General features: G+C 31.8%; 3 protein-coding genes and 1 long non-coding RNA gene across 6 annotated transcripts; all 4 read right to left on the bottom strand.

The window, feature by feature from the left end:
• Positions 1–253: 253 nt before the first annotated feature.
• Positions 254–4,344, bottom strand: wds (WD repeat-containing protein wds). Its single transcript, XM_018509630.1, has 8 exons — positions 4,027–4,344; positions 3,128–3,224; positions 1,938–2,101; positions 1,725–1,814; positions 1,235–1,374; positions 892–1,123; positions 696–783; positions 254–440 (listed from the first exon to the last, which is right to left on the bottom strand). The coding sequence occupies exons 1-8, from the start codon at positions 4,114–4,116 to the stop codon at positions 340–342; spliced, it is 1,002 nt and encodes a 333-aa protein (XP_018365132.1). The 5' UTR covers positions 4,117–4,344; the 3' UTR covers positions 254–339.
• Positions 4,345–5,449: 1,105 nt separating this feature from the next.
• Positions 5,450–8,342, bottom strand: LOC108762561 (uncharacterized). 2 transcript variants are annotated; one of them, XR_001940174.1, is made up of 6 exons: positions 8,245–8,342; positions 7,693–7,854; positions 7,305–7,453; positions 6,894–7,071; positions 6,575–6,679; positions 5,450–6,219 (listed from the first exon to the last, which is right to left on the bottom strand). It is a non-coding gene; the product is annotated as an uncharacterized LOC108762561 (long non-coding RNA). The 2 variants fall into 2 exon arrangements; XR_001940175.1 differs by lacking the exon at positions 6,894–7,071.
• Positions 8,343–9,042: 700 nt separating this feature from the next.
• Positions 9,043–14,537, bottom strand: LOC108762554 (protein MTO1 homolog, mitochondrial). 2 transcript variants are annotated; one of them, XM_018509594.1, is made up of 10 exons: positions 14,259–14,537; positions 12,101–12,353; positions 11,683–11,982; positions 11,377–11,553; positions 10,780–11,187; positions 10,504–10,676; positions 9,736–10,185; positions 9,474–9,577; positions 9,302–9,362; positions 9,043–9,162 (listed from the first exon to the last, which is right to left on the bottom strand). In XM_018509594.1, the coding sequence occupies exons 2-10, from the start codon at positions 12,312–12,314 to the stop codon at positions 9,058–9,060; spliced, it is 1,992 nt and encodes a 663-aa protein (XP_018365096.1). In that variant the 5' UTR covers positions 12,315–12,353; positions 14,259–14,537; the 3' UTR covers positions 9,043–9,057. The 2 variants fall into 2 exon arrangements, with proteins under 2 accessions (XP_018365096.1, XP_018365095.1); XM_018509593.1 differs by lacking the exon at positions 14,259–14,537 and adding an exon at positions 13,720–13,933.
• Positions 12,949–13,596, bottom strand: LOC108762555 (MKRN2 opposite strand protein). Its single transcript, XM_018509595.1, has one exon. The coding sequence runs from the start codon at positions 13,561–13,563 to the stop codon at positions 12,949–12,951; it is 615 nt and encodes a 204-aa protein (XP_018365097.1). The 5' UTR covers positions 13,564–13,596.

Here is a 14,537-nt window from a genome sequence, read left to right as displayed (position 1 = left end):
GCCGGATATTTCCCAGGTATCCGATGTATCCCTAATTTAAAAGATATAATTTGTACAATCACGATGAGATTTGAATTAATACTGCTCAGTCAAAGTTAACTATTTCTAATCTATTCGTAAGAGGAAATACAAGTGATAGCGTACCGAAATTACTTTAAACTAAGAAAGCTTATATAACATTATATCAATAATAAAAATATTATTTTGATATAAAATAGCATTTTACTTTATATCTAATGTCTATGATCTATATTTTACAATGTCATTATTCTTTCTTTTAACATAAAAACACAGATTTGTACAGTAGATAATAACAGCGAATGACTTTACAAACTATTTTTATGTATCACTCTTCCATAGTTTGATAGTTTTGTCATTTTCAAGAGCAGCCGAAGCTATAATGTTGTCTGTCGGATGACATGTTGTGCAAAGTACTACGTCTGAAAATGACACGTGCACACAATTAGTGAGTACTATTTAAAAATTCGAGAAAATTATAAAGTATAATCTCAAAGAAAAAACATTTATAGATATTGAATTTTTTTTATCTAAATCACACTAGATAGAAAATTTTTCTTTTTTCAAGTGTATATGCATATTTCCATATAAAGACCTGAAGGTTTAATTTATTCAGAATAACGTCTATTCCGAGTTAATTAATATTAATGTCATTTCTTAAATGAACATACGCTTACCTGTGTGTCCTTGTAACTTTTGTACGATCTCTTTCGTTTGTAAATTCCAAATGTATACCATGTGATCTTCAGAGCCGGATACAATCCACTGTGGATAAAAAAAAGACTTAAAATAATCCTTAGAGACCATTACACTTTTACATAATCTTAATTGTGAGGCATTTGAGATTGATTAAGTTATCGTCGCAATATGCACCTTTCCACCTGTTACAGAGAAGTTCGCGAAAATGCAATACTTCTCATTTTTATGCCCACTGTATGTTTTCAGGCATTTCCCTTTACTGTAATCCCACAGCTTTAATGTATTGTCCAGTGTTGCTGCTAAGATGTACTTGCCATTCGGCGAAAATTTGACAAATGATACTGGAGGATTATCGTCGTCTATCAGAGTTTTTAGACATTGTCCTGACGCGGTGTCCCAAATTCGACTGCAAATCACGTGTGTTGATATTATACGATAAATAAATTTCCAGAGAAAAGACATGTGGATCTGTTCTTCTCACAGATCACAACTGGAAATTTGATGTTACAGAACTTACCATAATCCATCGTAACTACTCGAGACGATTAAAGAGCCATCCCTATTGAAATGCACCGCACTTACAGGATCTGAATGTGCCGGCAAGGTTTTAAGGCATTTTCCGCTTCTCACATCCCAAATACGCACACTTTCGTCAAACTAAAAAAAGACAAACCTTTTAGACCTTGTGATCTTATTCTTTTTGTAATTGCGTACATAATGTCACCATTCACATTTTAATTTAATAATAGACCAAACATTTTGCACAGCTTATTATCCTTAATAAAAAAATTTATTATTAGATTTTTAATTTTGTGTAAAAAAATAAAAATGATAGGAAAAATGTTTTAAAATCAGTACAGAAAAATTATATAACTTAATTCTCATAGAAATTTATATTTTGATTTCTAAATTGATATTTTAAATTTTAAAAAACTTAAATTTAAGAGAACTATTTTTATATATAATTAATAGAGAACAAATATATATAATTAATTTATGTTACTTACAGAACCAGAGACTATAAGGTTGGACTGTGGATTAAAATTACAACAGAAAACATAATTACTGTGACCCTTTAACGTTTTTAAACATTTACCCTGAAAAAAATAAGAGATTCCAAGATTAATACATCAAAAAATATGCAATATTAAAAAAAACTAATTTACCTTAGTATACTTTTTTCTAATTACAAAGAATATCCTGTATAATGGAATACTTACAGAACTTAATTCCCATATTTTTAAGGTCTTGTCATCAGAAGCTGATACCAGCAATCTACTATCACTAGACCATGCTACATCAGAAATACCCAGCTTATGACCAGCTATAGTCTTCTCAAACTTTCCATCATAAGAACCCCAAATTTTGATAAGCTTGTCAGCAGCTGAAAAATTAGAAACGTATATAAAAAAATCATTAGTCTATCATTAGTTATCTTAAATCTCGTAAGCAACGTCTGTATTCTATATCCAGAAAGCCAAGTTCCTTAGCATAAGAAATAGTTGCTTGACCAAGTTTTCCTTCAACTGTCATCATGTTGTTATCACCAGGATAATAGTAGTAATTTCAAAAAGTTAAAATATAAAACAATATAATGTTTATATGTTTACCCTAAGATAGCATTAACGCAACAATACATATAAAATACATACATTTTCAACCCTTTTACAACAGGTGCTCTTCAGTGTGATAAAACTTCTAACAAATTAACATATAAATTTGCATTCTTCGCAAACAGAAATATAAAGAATTTGGATAAGAATGCGATCTTAAAAAGAATTTATGTGTTAATTTGTTAGAAGTTTTATCACACTGAAGAGGACCTGTTGTCAAAAAAGTCAAAACGTCTGTATGTATTTTGTATGTATTGTTGCGTTAATGCTATCTTAGGATAAACATATAAACATTATATTGCTCGAACATCAAGTGTGATTTCTTTGCCTTGTTTTATATTTTGACTGTTTTAATTCTATTCGTTGGAGCCTAACAATTTGTTTTAATTGTTTAAAAATAATAATTTTGTTTAAGGAACTTAAAGGAAATTATGCAGATAAGTTTTCTATGAAAACGAGCAGAAATGCTATAACATATTCATATTGCTACAAAAGTGGCCACAATCTATTTGTAAAAAGAAATTGTTGCCTAAGTGATGCCATCAAGTTGCTTGTAACCGTTAGCGGCAATAAAAAGTAATCTGGCAAAATTGGTACTTTTCTCAATATTGCGAATAATTTAAGCAACTTGATGTGACTATTTTATTAAGTAACTTTTAATGACAATGTTGGTATCGTTATATTGTCCATGTATATTATATGTATATAATAAAAAAGCTGTACACAACAATATAATGATAATAAATTGTCGTTAAGTTTCAAAATAGAGGCACTAATCTCTAAGAATCCATAATTACCTGAGCTGGCCAACCATTCTCCATTGGGACTAAATTTGACGGAAGACACTGCTTTAGTATGACCCGCCAAGGTATATTTGAGTGTATAATTTGATTTCTATAAATAAAAAATCAAAGATACAAATATGTATCTCCTTTATTTATTTCATTTTCATACAAAACCAACATTGTAAAGTAACATTAGTCTAACAGTCAATGGCTACGTTTATACTGTACACTTAGGCCACGACCTATACAATTGATATTCTTGTTTATGCTATAAGTTAAACAAAAACACCTACCATATAGGTCGCAGACTAAGAACATGGTGTAAACATAGCATCTAAGTCTATTTTTATTCCTGTACTAGACTGCACTAACGCTCTTTCTCATTTTTGTCAAATATCAAACATATCTACTTCACTTTAAATTTCAAGTGTTCAACCAAATCAAACCTCATATTTGATTGTAAATATTTTTTATGAATCTGAAAAATATACTAAAATGATTCATCAACTTGAAGATAGAAAGAAAAGTAACCATAATAGAAGACTATGAAAGTAACCTTGTTTGATAGAATTAGAATTACAAGAGATAAACAGAACACCTATAGGAGTTTTATTTTATTTATCTCGGGTTTTTGTAAGAAGTTTTTGTAACATGTATACAGATCAGCGAAACAAGTTTAACAAGATTTTGTTCGATATATTTCGTTCGTAACTTGAATGTAAATCCAGCCATCTTAAATTTTCCCTGATATCTGCATCGAGAACTTTAACAAAGAATAATCTAGTTGTTTACTCGTACATATTATCTCATTTAATTAACATCCATACCTCGATTAACCGAACCGGCGTGTTTAACCTGTACATACCCTTTACCATATGTAAATTCAAATACACATGCATTGTATACTTTACCACTATTGCGTTTTTCGTTCCGCTGGCAGTCGCGCTGGAAGAATTATTTACGGACGTTTGATGTCCCGGCGATGGGCCGAGAGGTACCATATTTCCCAATTATATGCCGACAAAATTTACAAACGCAACAAAGCGTGACAATACGCAACGACGAGCAATCAACTCGTTTCGTTTACCCGTATAATGTAACAGAATGTAAGCACGCTATGTGACAATTAAAATGGACCGAATGTGCTGCTCTGGAGTTCAGACTTGTCCACACTGCTCCTATGGCGAATCAGCGTCAGACTGTTCAGAGTCGATTCTGTCGATGTGTACCTTGAAACGAGATAAAAATTACAAAACGAACAAATTATAATTTCATTGATTGTATTTGAGATACACAATCAATCCCTAGAGATAAATAAAGAGAGAAAATAACAACGCTATTGCTGGATTTACCCTGGATCCGACGTGCATCGTACGATGCTCTGCAATCAGAAAACGGGATTTTGCTTCGTATCACCGATGCGAAATAAAATTCTGCTTTCTGATTGGTTGCAGAACGTCGTATAACGTACGTCAGATCCAGTGTGAATCCAATATATTTGATTGGATACTTTGCGTCCTTGTTTCCCTTCTTTGTGTGTATGTGTGGATGTGATTCATTTAATGCTGCAAATACTTCCTTGACCAATCAGAAGAAAGAATTTTACGAATTGACTAATCAAAGAATGCTTCAAAGCATCTGCAGCGTGAAATGGATCGCACCCTGTGCATGCGTGTGTGAGAGAGAGATCAAGATAATAGGTAGATTCGCATTGCTTGCACTTTTTGCACTCAGCATCTTCTCTCTCTCTCTCTTTTCAATACCTGAATGTACATTTATCTCATTTTAAGTGCAAATGTTTTAAGAATTTCAAGCAACAATCCATAGTTATTAAAATCATTCATCTACCTTCTCTTTCTACATATGCTTCATTAAGATCTATTGTCCACGAAAAGATAATTTTCAAATAAAAAAAAATTATCTCAAGCATAATTATATATGAAATACAAAGTGAAACAAAAATTTATAAATGAAAGAAACTTGTATTACATCATTCTTATCATAGATCTGTTTACAAGTTGTATATTTTGCACTCACTCTTTTTTGGGGGATTTCAAGTAACGCAAACCTTACGGTGAACGAAATCACTTTACATTCATATTGATATTTCGTGTATGAACTCTCAAATAATATTGCATATTTCACATATTGGGACCAAAATAAAGAGATACGATTATAACTTTTATAATATATAATTCAATAACACATTATATATTTTTAATATTTTTCTATATAAAAGTAGATGAAATTGTTGTGTAGATTACATATGATTTTTATAATTAACATACATATACATTGAATATATATATATATATATATAACAATTTGTATTTTAGATTACTTGCTATTTGGTACAATTGGTCATGTTTAGTAGAATGTTTATTTTGCAACTGTTGGAAGTTTCTTCGCGCTAATTAGATTATACCTACTTTTAGATATAAAGGAATAGTTCTATTTCAGCAAAGAAAATTTCCAACAGTTGCAAAAAAATATGACCTGCTGAACGCAGTCATTGGCTGTAAATATAGCATAAAAAAATTCTTCTAGACTAGAATACCCCCTTAAGGAGTCAAAAATGACTCCACCAGGTTTGATCACCAGCGCCGTTCAGATCCGGCTTATTTGTGCGTTTTTGTCGTACCGGCTTTAGGGTGCTCATTTGTGTTTTTGTCGTACAACAAATATGTACAGAACAGAGAGGTCCTCCGATCTCTCTATCAAATAGCCAATCAACAGACTTGAAAAATTTGTATGACAAAAGCGCACAAATGAAATATCACCTTTAAACTGTAAGTCAGTGGATACATGTATTATGTATGGATCCCCCAGATTGCAAGCTGGATATTACACGAATTCCAGAAAAAATTTTATTATTGAAATCTCATTAGAGGTTTTATACTCCATACAGGAGTTAAAGGAACATACATACATACATACATACATACATACATACATACATACATAGATCCAACCGTATTCAGTGACAAAAATACAATTGATAATACACGTTAAAACAAGAGATACATATAAAAACGCATTGCAGATATTTGTGCACGATAACCGAAATAGAGTTGGCAACGTTATTTTTGGAGCAGTTTACTATCCTGTAATATAGTTCCTCGTTAAAAATCATACAATTAAAGAATTGCTACAAAGAATAAAAATTTGTAACTCAGTAATGGTTATAAATAATCATTGTCACTCAGAAACACGGACCATTAATATCATCATGATTAAGAAATATTAAATTTCGAAAGATTAAAACAATATTAATTTAGTTCCATTAGAAATATATTTCAAACTTAAACTTTTTAAATAAATTAATATTTAATGATAAAAAGTATTTAATATTGAATATAAAATTTAATACTTGAATTAAAAAATTTAATTTTTTTAAAACTACAATAGTACTAAATTTAGTATTGAAATGTTAATACTAACGGAAACAATATTACTTACATATTAACACAGGAAAGTCCTTTCATGCTATTTCTTTTCAAACAAAATTGAGAGAATCAATCAATGAATTCAATATCTCTTCATTCTGCATGCTATTTTCTTTTCCTGCAATCATATTTCTTTCTCAGTGAACTGTGTTTCATGGACGATCATACAAGATAAAAATTTATAACAAAGAATCAATTAAATGGCAGGTAATGATCACTGTCACTCACAATCAGAAACATGGACCATAATATCATCGTAATCAAGAAATATCTAAGCATGAAAAACTACATAAATATTGTACACGATATAGGATTGTTAATATTAAACTTACCTAGAAACTTTGTTAAATCTTTGTGGATATTTTCTTTTGGAATTCGGGATCGATTTATATTGGTTATTTTTAGAAAAGGGTTTATTCCAGACATTTTTTTATATAATTGGTTTATTCTTTTCTATAGGTCAGATTATGTCATTTCATAAATAATGCTCTTTTATGCAGATTTTTTAATCTAAAAAATAAAATACATTTTACTGATCTCATAGTCATCCAACACAACATATAAATTAATGAAAAATTAGTCAGAGATTAGTTATAAAATTAATCACTGATAAATCAGTAACACAGACCAATTAATTACATCATTTAAATAAGCAAAAGGATGCAAACTACGAGAGAAAAATTCATGGTTTGGGTATATTAAAGCCGAGACATTGTTTCCTGATTGTTAATATTAAAACTTACCTCAAAACTCTCTCAGATCTTTGTGGATGTTTTCTTTGGAATTCAGGACCGATTTATATTAGCCATTTTTTTTAAATGGTTTATTCCTTCCACAAGTCAGGTTATATCAATTTCCTTTAAAAAATGCTCTCTTGTGTACATTTTTTAATCTAAAAAATAATTTTACTGATCTCACAGTCGTCCAAAATATCGTATAAATTATATCATGAAAATTAGTCAGAGATTGGATACAAAATTAATCACTAATAAATCAGTAACACGGACCAATCAATTTCATAATTTAAATAAACAAAAGGGTGTGAAATACTACTTTTCATTAAATTAATGGTTGAGTATATTAAAGCCCAGACACTACCGTGTCTCTTGATTGTTAATATTAAACATTTACCTCTAAACTCTCTCAGATCTTTGTGGATGTTTTCTTTGGAATTTGGGGCAGATTTATATTAGCTATTTGAGCTATTTCTTTAAATGATTCATTCCTTTCCACAAGTCAAGTCATATCAATTTCCTTAAAAAATGCTCTCTCTTGTACAGATTTTTTAATAATCTAAAAAACAAAATACATTTTACCGATCTCATAGTCATCCAACACACTATATAAATTATATCATAAAAAAATTAGTCAGAGACTGGTTCTAAAATTAATCACTGATAAATCAGAAACACGGACCAATAAATTTCATCATTTAAATAAGCATAAGGATGCGAAATACTACAGAGAAAAATTTATGGTTCGGGTATACTAAATTAATAAAATATTCCGAAGAGAGAGAGAGAGAGCACGTGCCACGTGGTCGATTGGTCGAGGATGCGGCCATTTGCGGCCAGCAAATGTGAATTTTTGGAAAGATCGAATTGAAAACAAAAAAATGGAATTGATGAAAAAAGAAATTGAGCGATGTATCGAGAAACATAAAAAAAAATACAAGTTCCTTACCATCTTGCGTCTCTCCCGCGATTTTTTATGCAAGAGAATCAGACCAACGCGATGATTCACTCAACCCATACGTAGAAGAAATGAACCGTTAACGGAAATCAGCGTTTCTTCTCAATGCGAGAACCCTCCCCACTCTTCTATCTTTATAACTTGAGTAGGAAATCAACCAATCACGATCGAAAGTTTTAAAATGGCAGTTGATGGCAGTCGTCATTTCCGTCATTTCCGATCATCCTCGACTGTAATTGGCCACTCGTTTACTGCTGAAGTCATAAAACGCTTACGTATTTCCGTAAGTGGCTCTTAATTTACGATACATAAAAATTTGTAACAAATCAAATTTACTTTGTATTACTTTATTGACGTGGATAAAATTAATAATATTTTTGTCACATAGGAAAAGATCAAGAACGACGAATTATGTAGTTGGAAATTTTATTGCAATTCTAACGATTAAATTAAGAGATATTTAATTGTTAGAATTGAAGTATAGCCTTAGATGCGATGCAAGGAAGATATTTGAGATACACATAAATTTTATTTCAATTGTTATTTATGCTAGTAATCATATTATAATAAAAGAAATGCATCAACAGACTTTTCTCACTTTTTAAATTATTCTTTTTAGAGTTATTGAGTTATTTAAAATTTCTCTCTCTGCTTCAAGTATATACATTGTTTAAAATATCACTATCAATATTACTTTGTGATCAATTAATTATAATAAATTCCTGATAATCTTATTTTAAAAACCATTGACAACACATCGTGAAAGATATAATTATTTATTTTTCGCTATCATAATATTTTACATTATTGAGCTCTCGCAACATTTTCATTGGAATGATACCTAATATAATAAAGTAGCCTCAATATGGCCGAAGGTGTCACACCTGAGATTTTATTGGCCGCTGCAATCTACAAAAAAATTTCTCATTAGTAAAAAAAAATACAGAATGTTAACAAATAAATATTTAAAATAAAAAAGAAATTTGCTTTCGTGTTACAAATAAAAAATCGATGCTTTTACAGAATTATTAGCGTTGAAAAAATGTACCGTGCGTGGAAGATGTTTCGTAAGTTTTTCTCGATCTTCATTAGATAAATTCAAATTAGGACTATAACAGAAATGAAATAAATAATTAGTAACTTGCTTAGATTATTATTCTTCCAATTTTACTATGCAACAATTAAATAACTGAACAACGAAATAAAGCTTTGACTTTTACCTATTGTAGTCGATATTGTCAGGTATAACCATCTGCTCGTTTCTCCTGATATCATTCACTTGGTCCTGCTGCTCCGCAACAGCGAAAACATATTTCGTCTCAATCTGAAAGTTTAATCATTGCCAGTGTTTCAAAAAAAATATTAGAAAATATCTATTTTACTTAAACGTTTGATCGAAATTTCTAAAATTTTTATTTTGTTTATGCACAAGTTTTTAAATCGGCTTGTCTTTTCCAACATACGTTCAATTAATTTGCAAACCTCTATTCTTCTCGCCAGACCGGGATCTCCATCGAGATGTCCTAATTGCGGCAACAATTTTGCTAGTTTTGCAAATGTCACTAACTCATCTGTCACGGACAGCATATCGAACGCTGACTTGCATCCAGGGTCCTTAGAAATTTGCATTTTTAATAACCATCGCCATTTTGTAGTCGACCGCACATCGCTCTTGAGTATCTGTATAGCTTCCTGCATTTTACGAAAAACCTCTCTCGTTTTCTCAATCCTCTCGCGAGAAACACAGCCTATCGCATAACCCTTTTCTGTTAATCTCTGATCTGCATTGTCGGGACGTAGACTCACTCGAAACTCTGACCTGCTGGTGAACATTCTGTACGGCTCCGTAGTGCCCCCTGTCGTCAGATCGTCGATAAGGACACCAATGTAACCCTCGGTTCGACTTATCAAAAGCGGCGGTTTCTTAAATACCTGGATATACACAGAGATAAAAGCGTACATACAAATGTCTATATAATTGGCTTCCTAATTGGCAGTATCGCGAAATAATAAAGCGCTGCAATTCTTTACAAATTAAAAAATCATAAATCATTCTTTTGGATAAGTTGTATAGCTTATCTTTTTCAGGATAAAATGAAGATTTACAATCAGTGTAAATAAAAAAAAGACTAAAATGAACAAGTTGTTCATGAGAAATTTTGGTTCAAGTGGTGATTTCAATGAAGGGTCATATGAAACTTATTTTTTCTCCATTGGACAGCGTTAATTTTAAATACTTTCCATAATCACCTTAGCAGCTGCATTAACACCCGCGACGATACCTTGTGCGGCTGCTTCTTCGTAACCAGTAGTGCCGTTTATTTGCCCAGCGAGGAACAGCCCTGGAATCTTTTTAGTCTCCAATTGGGTGGTCAATTCTCTGGGGTCTATGTAGTCATACTCAACGCCATAACCAGGTTTGACTATTCACATATAGATGCAAATGAAAAAGGGAATCAAAAAGATTTTATAATATAAAATCATAATAGAAATAAAAGAATTTTATTATAACTTAAACGAGATTACCTAGACGAGCATTTTCCAATCCTGGGATACATTTAACGAGTTCCACTTGCTTCTCTTCCGGCAGGGTACACGATAATCCACTCGGATAAATCAATGGTGAGTCCAGACCCTCCGGCTCCAGCCAAATCTGATGTTTAAGTGCCTTAAATCGCAGAATCTTACTCTCTATACTCGGGCAATATCGTGGACCCGTTATCTCCTCCGTTACGTGTAAATTACAGTGCATATTATCCTTTATGATTTTTGCGACATCTTCGTTGGTATACGTCAGATACGTTGGTACTTGTTTGTCGGGCGGTAGCCACACGTTATCGCTCATGAACGAGAATGGTATAGGTGAATCGTCCGGTGGATATGCTGTACATTTGGTAAAATCGATGTTTTCTTTCTCCAACCTTGGCGGCGTGCCTAAAAATATGTACATATAATTCTAAATTAATATGTAGTTATATGTATATAATTAACATATTATAATTAAAATTTTTAACATAAAGGCATATTAATTGTGTAATACCAAATAAAAAATATTCATTAAATGAATAATACATATTATGCGAATTAATTAGAGAAACGTATTGTATAAAACGTTATTTTTACCAGTTTTCAATCTTCCTATCCGAAATCCAAGTCTGTCGAGTGTATTTGCTAAACCAATACTAGATTCATCGTTCAATCTACCTGCAGGCCTTTTTTCCAATCCGATGTTTATTTGGCCTTTCAGAAAAGTTCCTGTGGTTATAACTACCGCGTCGCCAAATATCTTCGTTCCATCTCCTATAAAAATAAAATGAATTAGTATGTGACATCATATGTAAAAAATAAATTCACCGAATTAGTTATTTTAGTTATTTTTATTCAAATCGCAATTCTTTTCTTTATTTTATTATGAATTGTAAAACATACTGAGAATTACTCCTTGACAGGACAGAGAATCGTTCTCCAAAATCAGATCTTCTACAGAGGATTCATAAATATGCAATCGAGGCATATTAAAGAGTTCTGCTTGAAGATGTTTCTTGTACAATTGTCTATCAATTTGAGCTCTAAGACCCCATACCGCTGGCCCTTTTCTCTTGTTCAAGACTCTATAGTATATCCCTGAAATGTCACATATCCGACAACATACTCCATCTAAAGCGTCCACTTCTCTCATCAGATGGCCTTTTCCAATTCCACCAAACGACGGATTACATGACATCTCTCCTGCAAACATAATCATATTAAAATAAATTAGGTCATATAATTTTTTAATTTCGATCAAAAATGCATTTTATATAGCGATCCAATAGATTTCAATATTACTATCTTTATGCATACGCACCTATAGTACTTTTTTTCTGAGTAACCAACAGTGTCTTTGCACCCATTCTAACAGCAGCGGCAGACGCTTCCGTTCCAGCATGACCGCCACCAACGACAATCACATCGAATTTGGTTTTATTCGTATTTATTAGTTGTCTCAGCAAGCGTTTCTGTTCGATACGACTATCGCACCATCGATTTAACAAAGATGATCTGATTCTTGTAAATATCATTTTGTCTCGTTGTCACACCTTTCGTTTGTATTTTATTTTCTGCAAAAATATTTGATCGTTCTTAAATATCAGAGAAAATAATGAAATCAAATATCGACATGTTATGGGTTATTATAGTTTTATAAATTATTTATTAATTACTGCTTATCTACATGCTAATATCTAGGTACACATATTAACAATATATTTAATCAGATAACTCAGGCCTGTCCGATTTTAGCTCCGAAGCCAAAATGCAGTCATCAACGCAAAAAATTCAATAAGATTTCAGGGATTGTAAAGTGTTGATAAGCGTCGCTCAAACGCACATCAACACTTTACAATCCCCAAAATTTTACCCATATTGAATTGTAATCTTATCCATATTGAATTATGCATCAATGATTCTGCGTTTCAACTCCAGAATTAAAATTGAACAGACCTGACCTAACTTTTCTAATATAAAAATCTTATTTTAATTTATCTTGTTACAATACGACTTTCTTTCGGCAAAAAGGGAATTCATGCTGTAATTAACAAGACCGAGATACAAATAGAGTATTCGTCTGGGGAATTTTTTACAAAGAAGAAAAATATATACAAATATGAATGTTTTTATTGCATAAATTACAATATAAATAAAATAGAAAATGTATCAAAAAAGATTATCCAACAGGAGATATTCTTGATTCTTCAAGGTTTTGTATAACGAAACATATTGCATTGCTTTGTACATTTTCGACAGTATTAATCGCTCGCACAGCTCTTCCTTGTTCTCAAATCTTAGATCTCTGTATCCCAGATAATTAAAAAATTCCAGAACGAAGTTGAGGCAATTCATATTGATGGCGTCATAGTTAATGGATTTCCACTTGAGATCCTTTGACATAAGTAACAATGCTTCGTCCCATTGTGTAGTCCAGGCTGCCGGCACAGGCTCCAAAACAATACAATCAGTCCACTTGGTGATATCATTTTCTATTAGTCCTTCTTTGTCAAACTCAACAATGCCACCACTAGAGTTAACTATTCCAATATGCAAATCGTCGCATGTCACGTCGTAATTATCAAGAAAGCTGCCTCGTGAAGGCCGAATAACAATACTGGTTGGATTATGAGTGGCATTCGCAAACGGACATGGAACACGAAACGGATCTACAATGAAGTTTTGCATTTGTGACGAGCATACCGGACACATCGCCGGAATTTGCATGCAAAACACATTCTTGGTCTTGCAATGACGGAAACAGATAATGCCTGGATCGTTCATGTTTCCAAAGAACAAATTAAATTCAAATTTGGCACTCCCAGATATACATATATTATAAGATTCTTATGTAATTCTATTTTCTATTATTTAAAGAAATTTTCATTCCTGTCAAGGAAAACAAGAGAGCTGTCAATCTGCAGAACAAAATGTATATACAACAAAAACATTTGTCACATAAGGAACAGCTTCGTCGACCACTTTATTCATTTCTTCCCTCACTATTTTACAATGCTCGCACTGGAAACGAGAAAGCAAAAGAACACGAAAAGTATGTAAAAAAATATCCGTGATAACATAAAAAATAGATTTGTTCTTTCAGCTGAATTTTTTCATCTCTCCTCTTTTCCTCCTCATATTGAAAAAAAGGAGAAAAAAGATGAACATTGCAAGAAATTCAACTAAAAAAACAGGCCTAAAATATGTATAAAATACAAGTTTGTATATATATATATACGTTAAGTAGCGAAACAACGCTACAATTCTAACCTAATCTAACCTAGATAACGTATTCCATATAACGCAAAAAATTAATGTTATTCTTCACAACATTATGTTCGTACATGATGGAAACATCTCAGGTGCATGTGTTAATTATTAAAACAAAATATAATGCGTTAACTGACTGACGTTATCAAAACAATCAGATGAAAAAACAAAAACAAGTGTCTAAATACAATTCTTTTCAAAATACTCACATAATTGACGCACGCACACTCTAGTATATATAAATGTTATGCCGCAATGAGAGCTCGACGTCAAATACGTGAGTACCACTCCAATGAGATCCAGTAATTACGAAACTTCTTGTTGTAAATCAAATTCTCGGGTGCAACATTCAAGCGCACAATGACTGGTATGACTACAATGCTGTCGTCAGAACACAATTTCTTCTTCTTCTCCTTTAATTAACAGTTGCCAATTGCTTTCCAATAAGACTACCGAGCCGACCCGACTGCCAACTCTGACTACAGACT

This window comes from Trachymyrmex cornetzi, unplaced genomic scaffold, assembly GCF_001594075.2.
Source record: "Trachymyrmex cornetzi isolate Tcor2-1 unplaced genomic scaffold, Tcor1.1 scaffold309, whole genome shotgun sequence".
Taxonomy (NCBI): domain Eukaryota; kingdom Metazoa; phylum Arthropoda; class Insecta; order Hymenoptera; family Formicidae; genus Trachymyrmex; species Trachymyrmex cornetzi.
Note: the sequence above shows the minus strand (reverse complement) of the source record. Positions and strands in the feature narration are given on the sequence as shown.

Excerpts from the sequence above, each read along its gene's own strand:
- wds (XM_018509630.1), bottom strand. The coding sequence starts at position 4,116 with ATGGTACCTCTCGGCCCATCGCCGGGACATCAAACGTCCGTAAATAAT. Across the intron at positions 1,815-1,937 it reads AAATATGGGAATTAAGTTCT|GGTAAATGTTTAAAAACGTT; the intron begins GTAAGTATTCCA and ends TATTTTTTTCAG. Across the intron at positions 1,375-1,724 it reads ACCTTATAGTCTCTGGTTCT|TTTGACGAAAGTGTGCGTAT; the intron begins GTAAGTAACATA and ends GTCTTTTTTTAG.
- LOC108762555 (XM_018509595.1), bottom strand. The coding sequence starts at position 13,563 with ATGAACGATCCAGGCATTATCTGTTTCCGTCATTGCAAGACCAAGAAT.
- LOC108762554 (XM_018509594.1), bottom strand. The coding sequence starts at position 12,314 with ATGATATTTACAAGAATCAGATCATCTTTGTTAAATCGATGGTGCGAT. Across the intron at positions 11,188-11,376 it reads GATAGGAAGATTGAAAACTG|GCACGCCGCCAAGGTTGGAG; the intron begins GTAAAAATAACG and ends ACATATTTTTAG. Across the intron at positions 10,186-10,503 it reads GTGTTAATGCAGCTGCTAAG|GTATTTAAGAAACCGCCGCT; the intron begins GTGATTATGGAA and ends GTGTATATCCAG.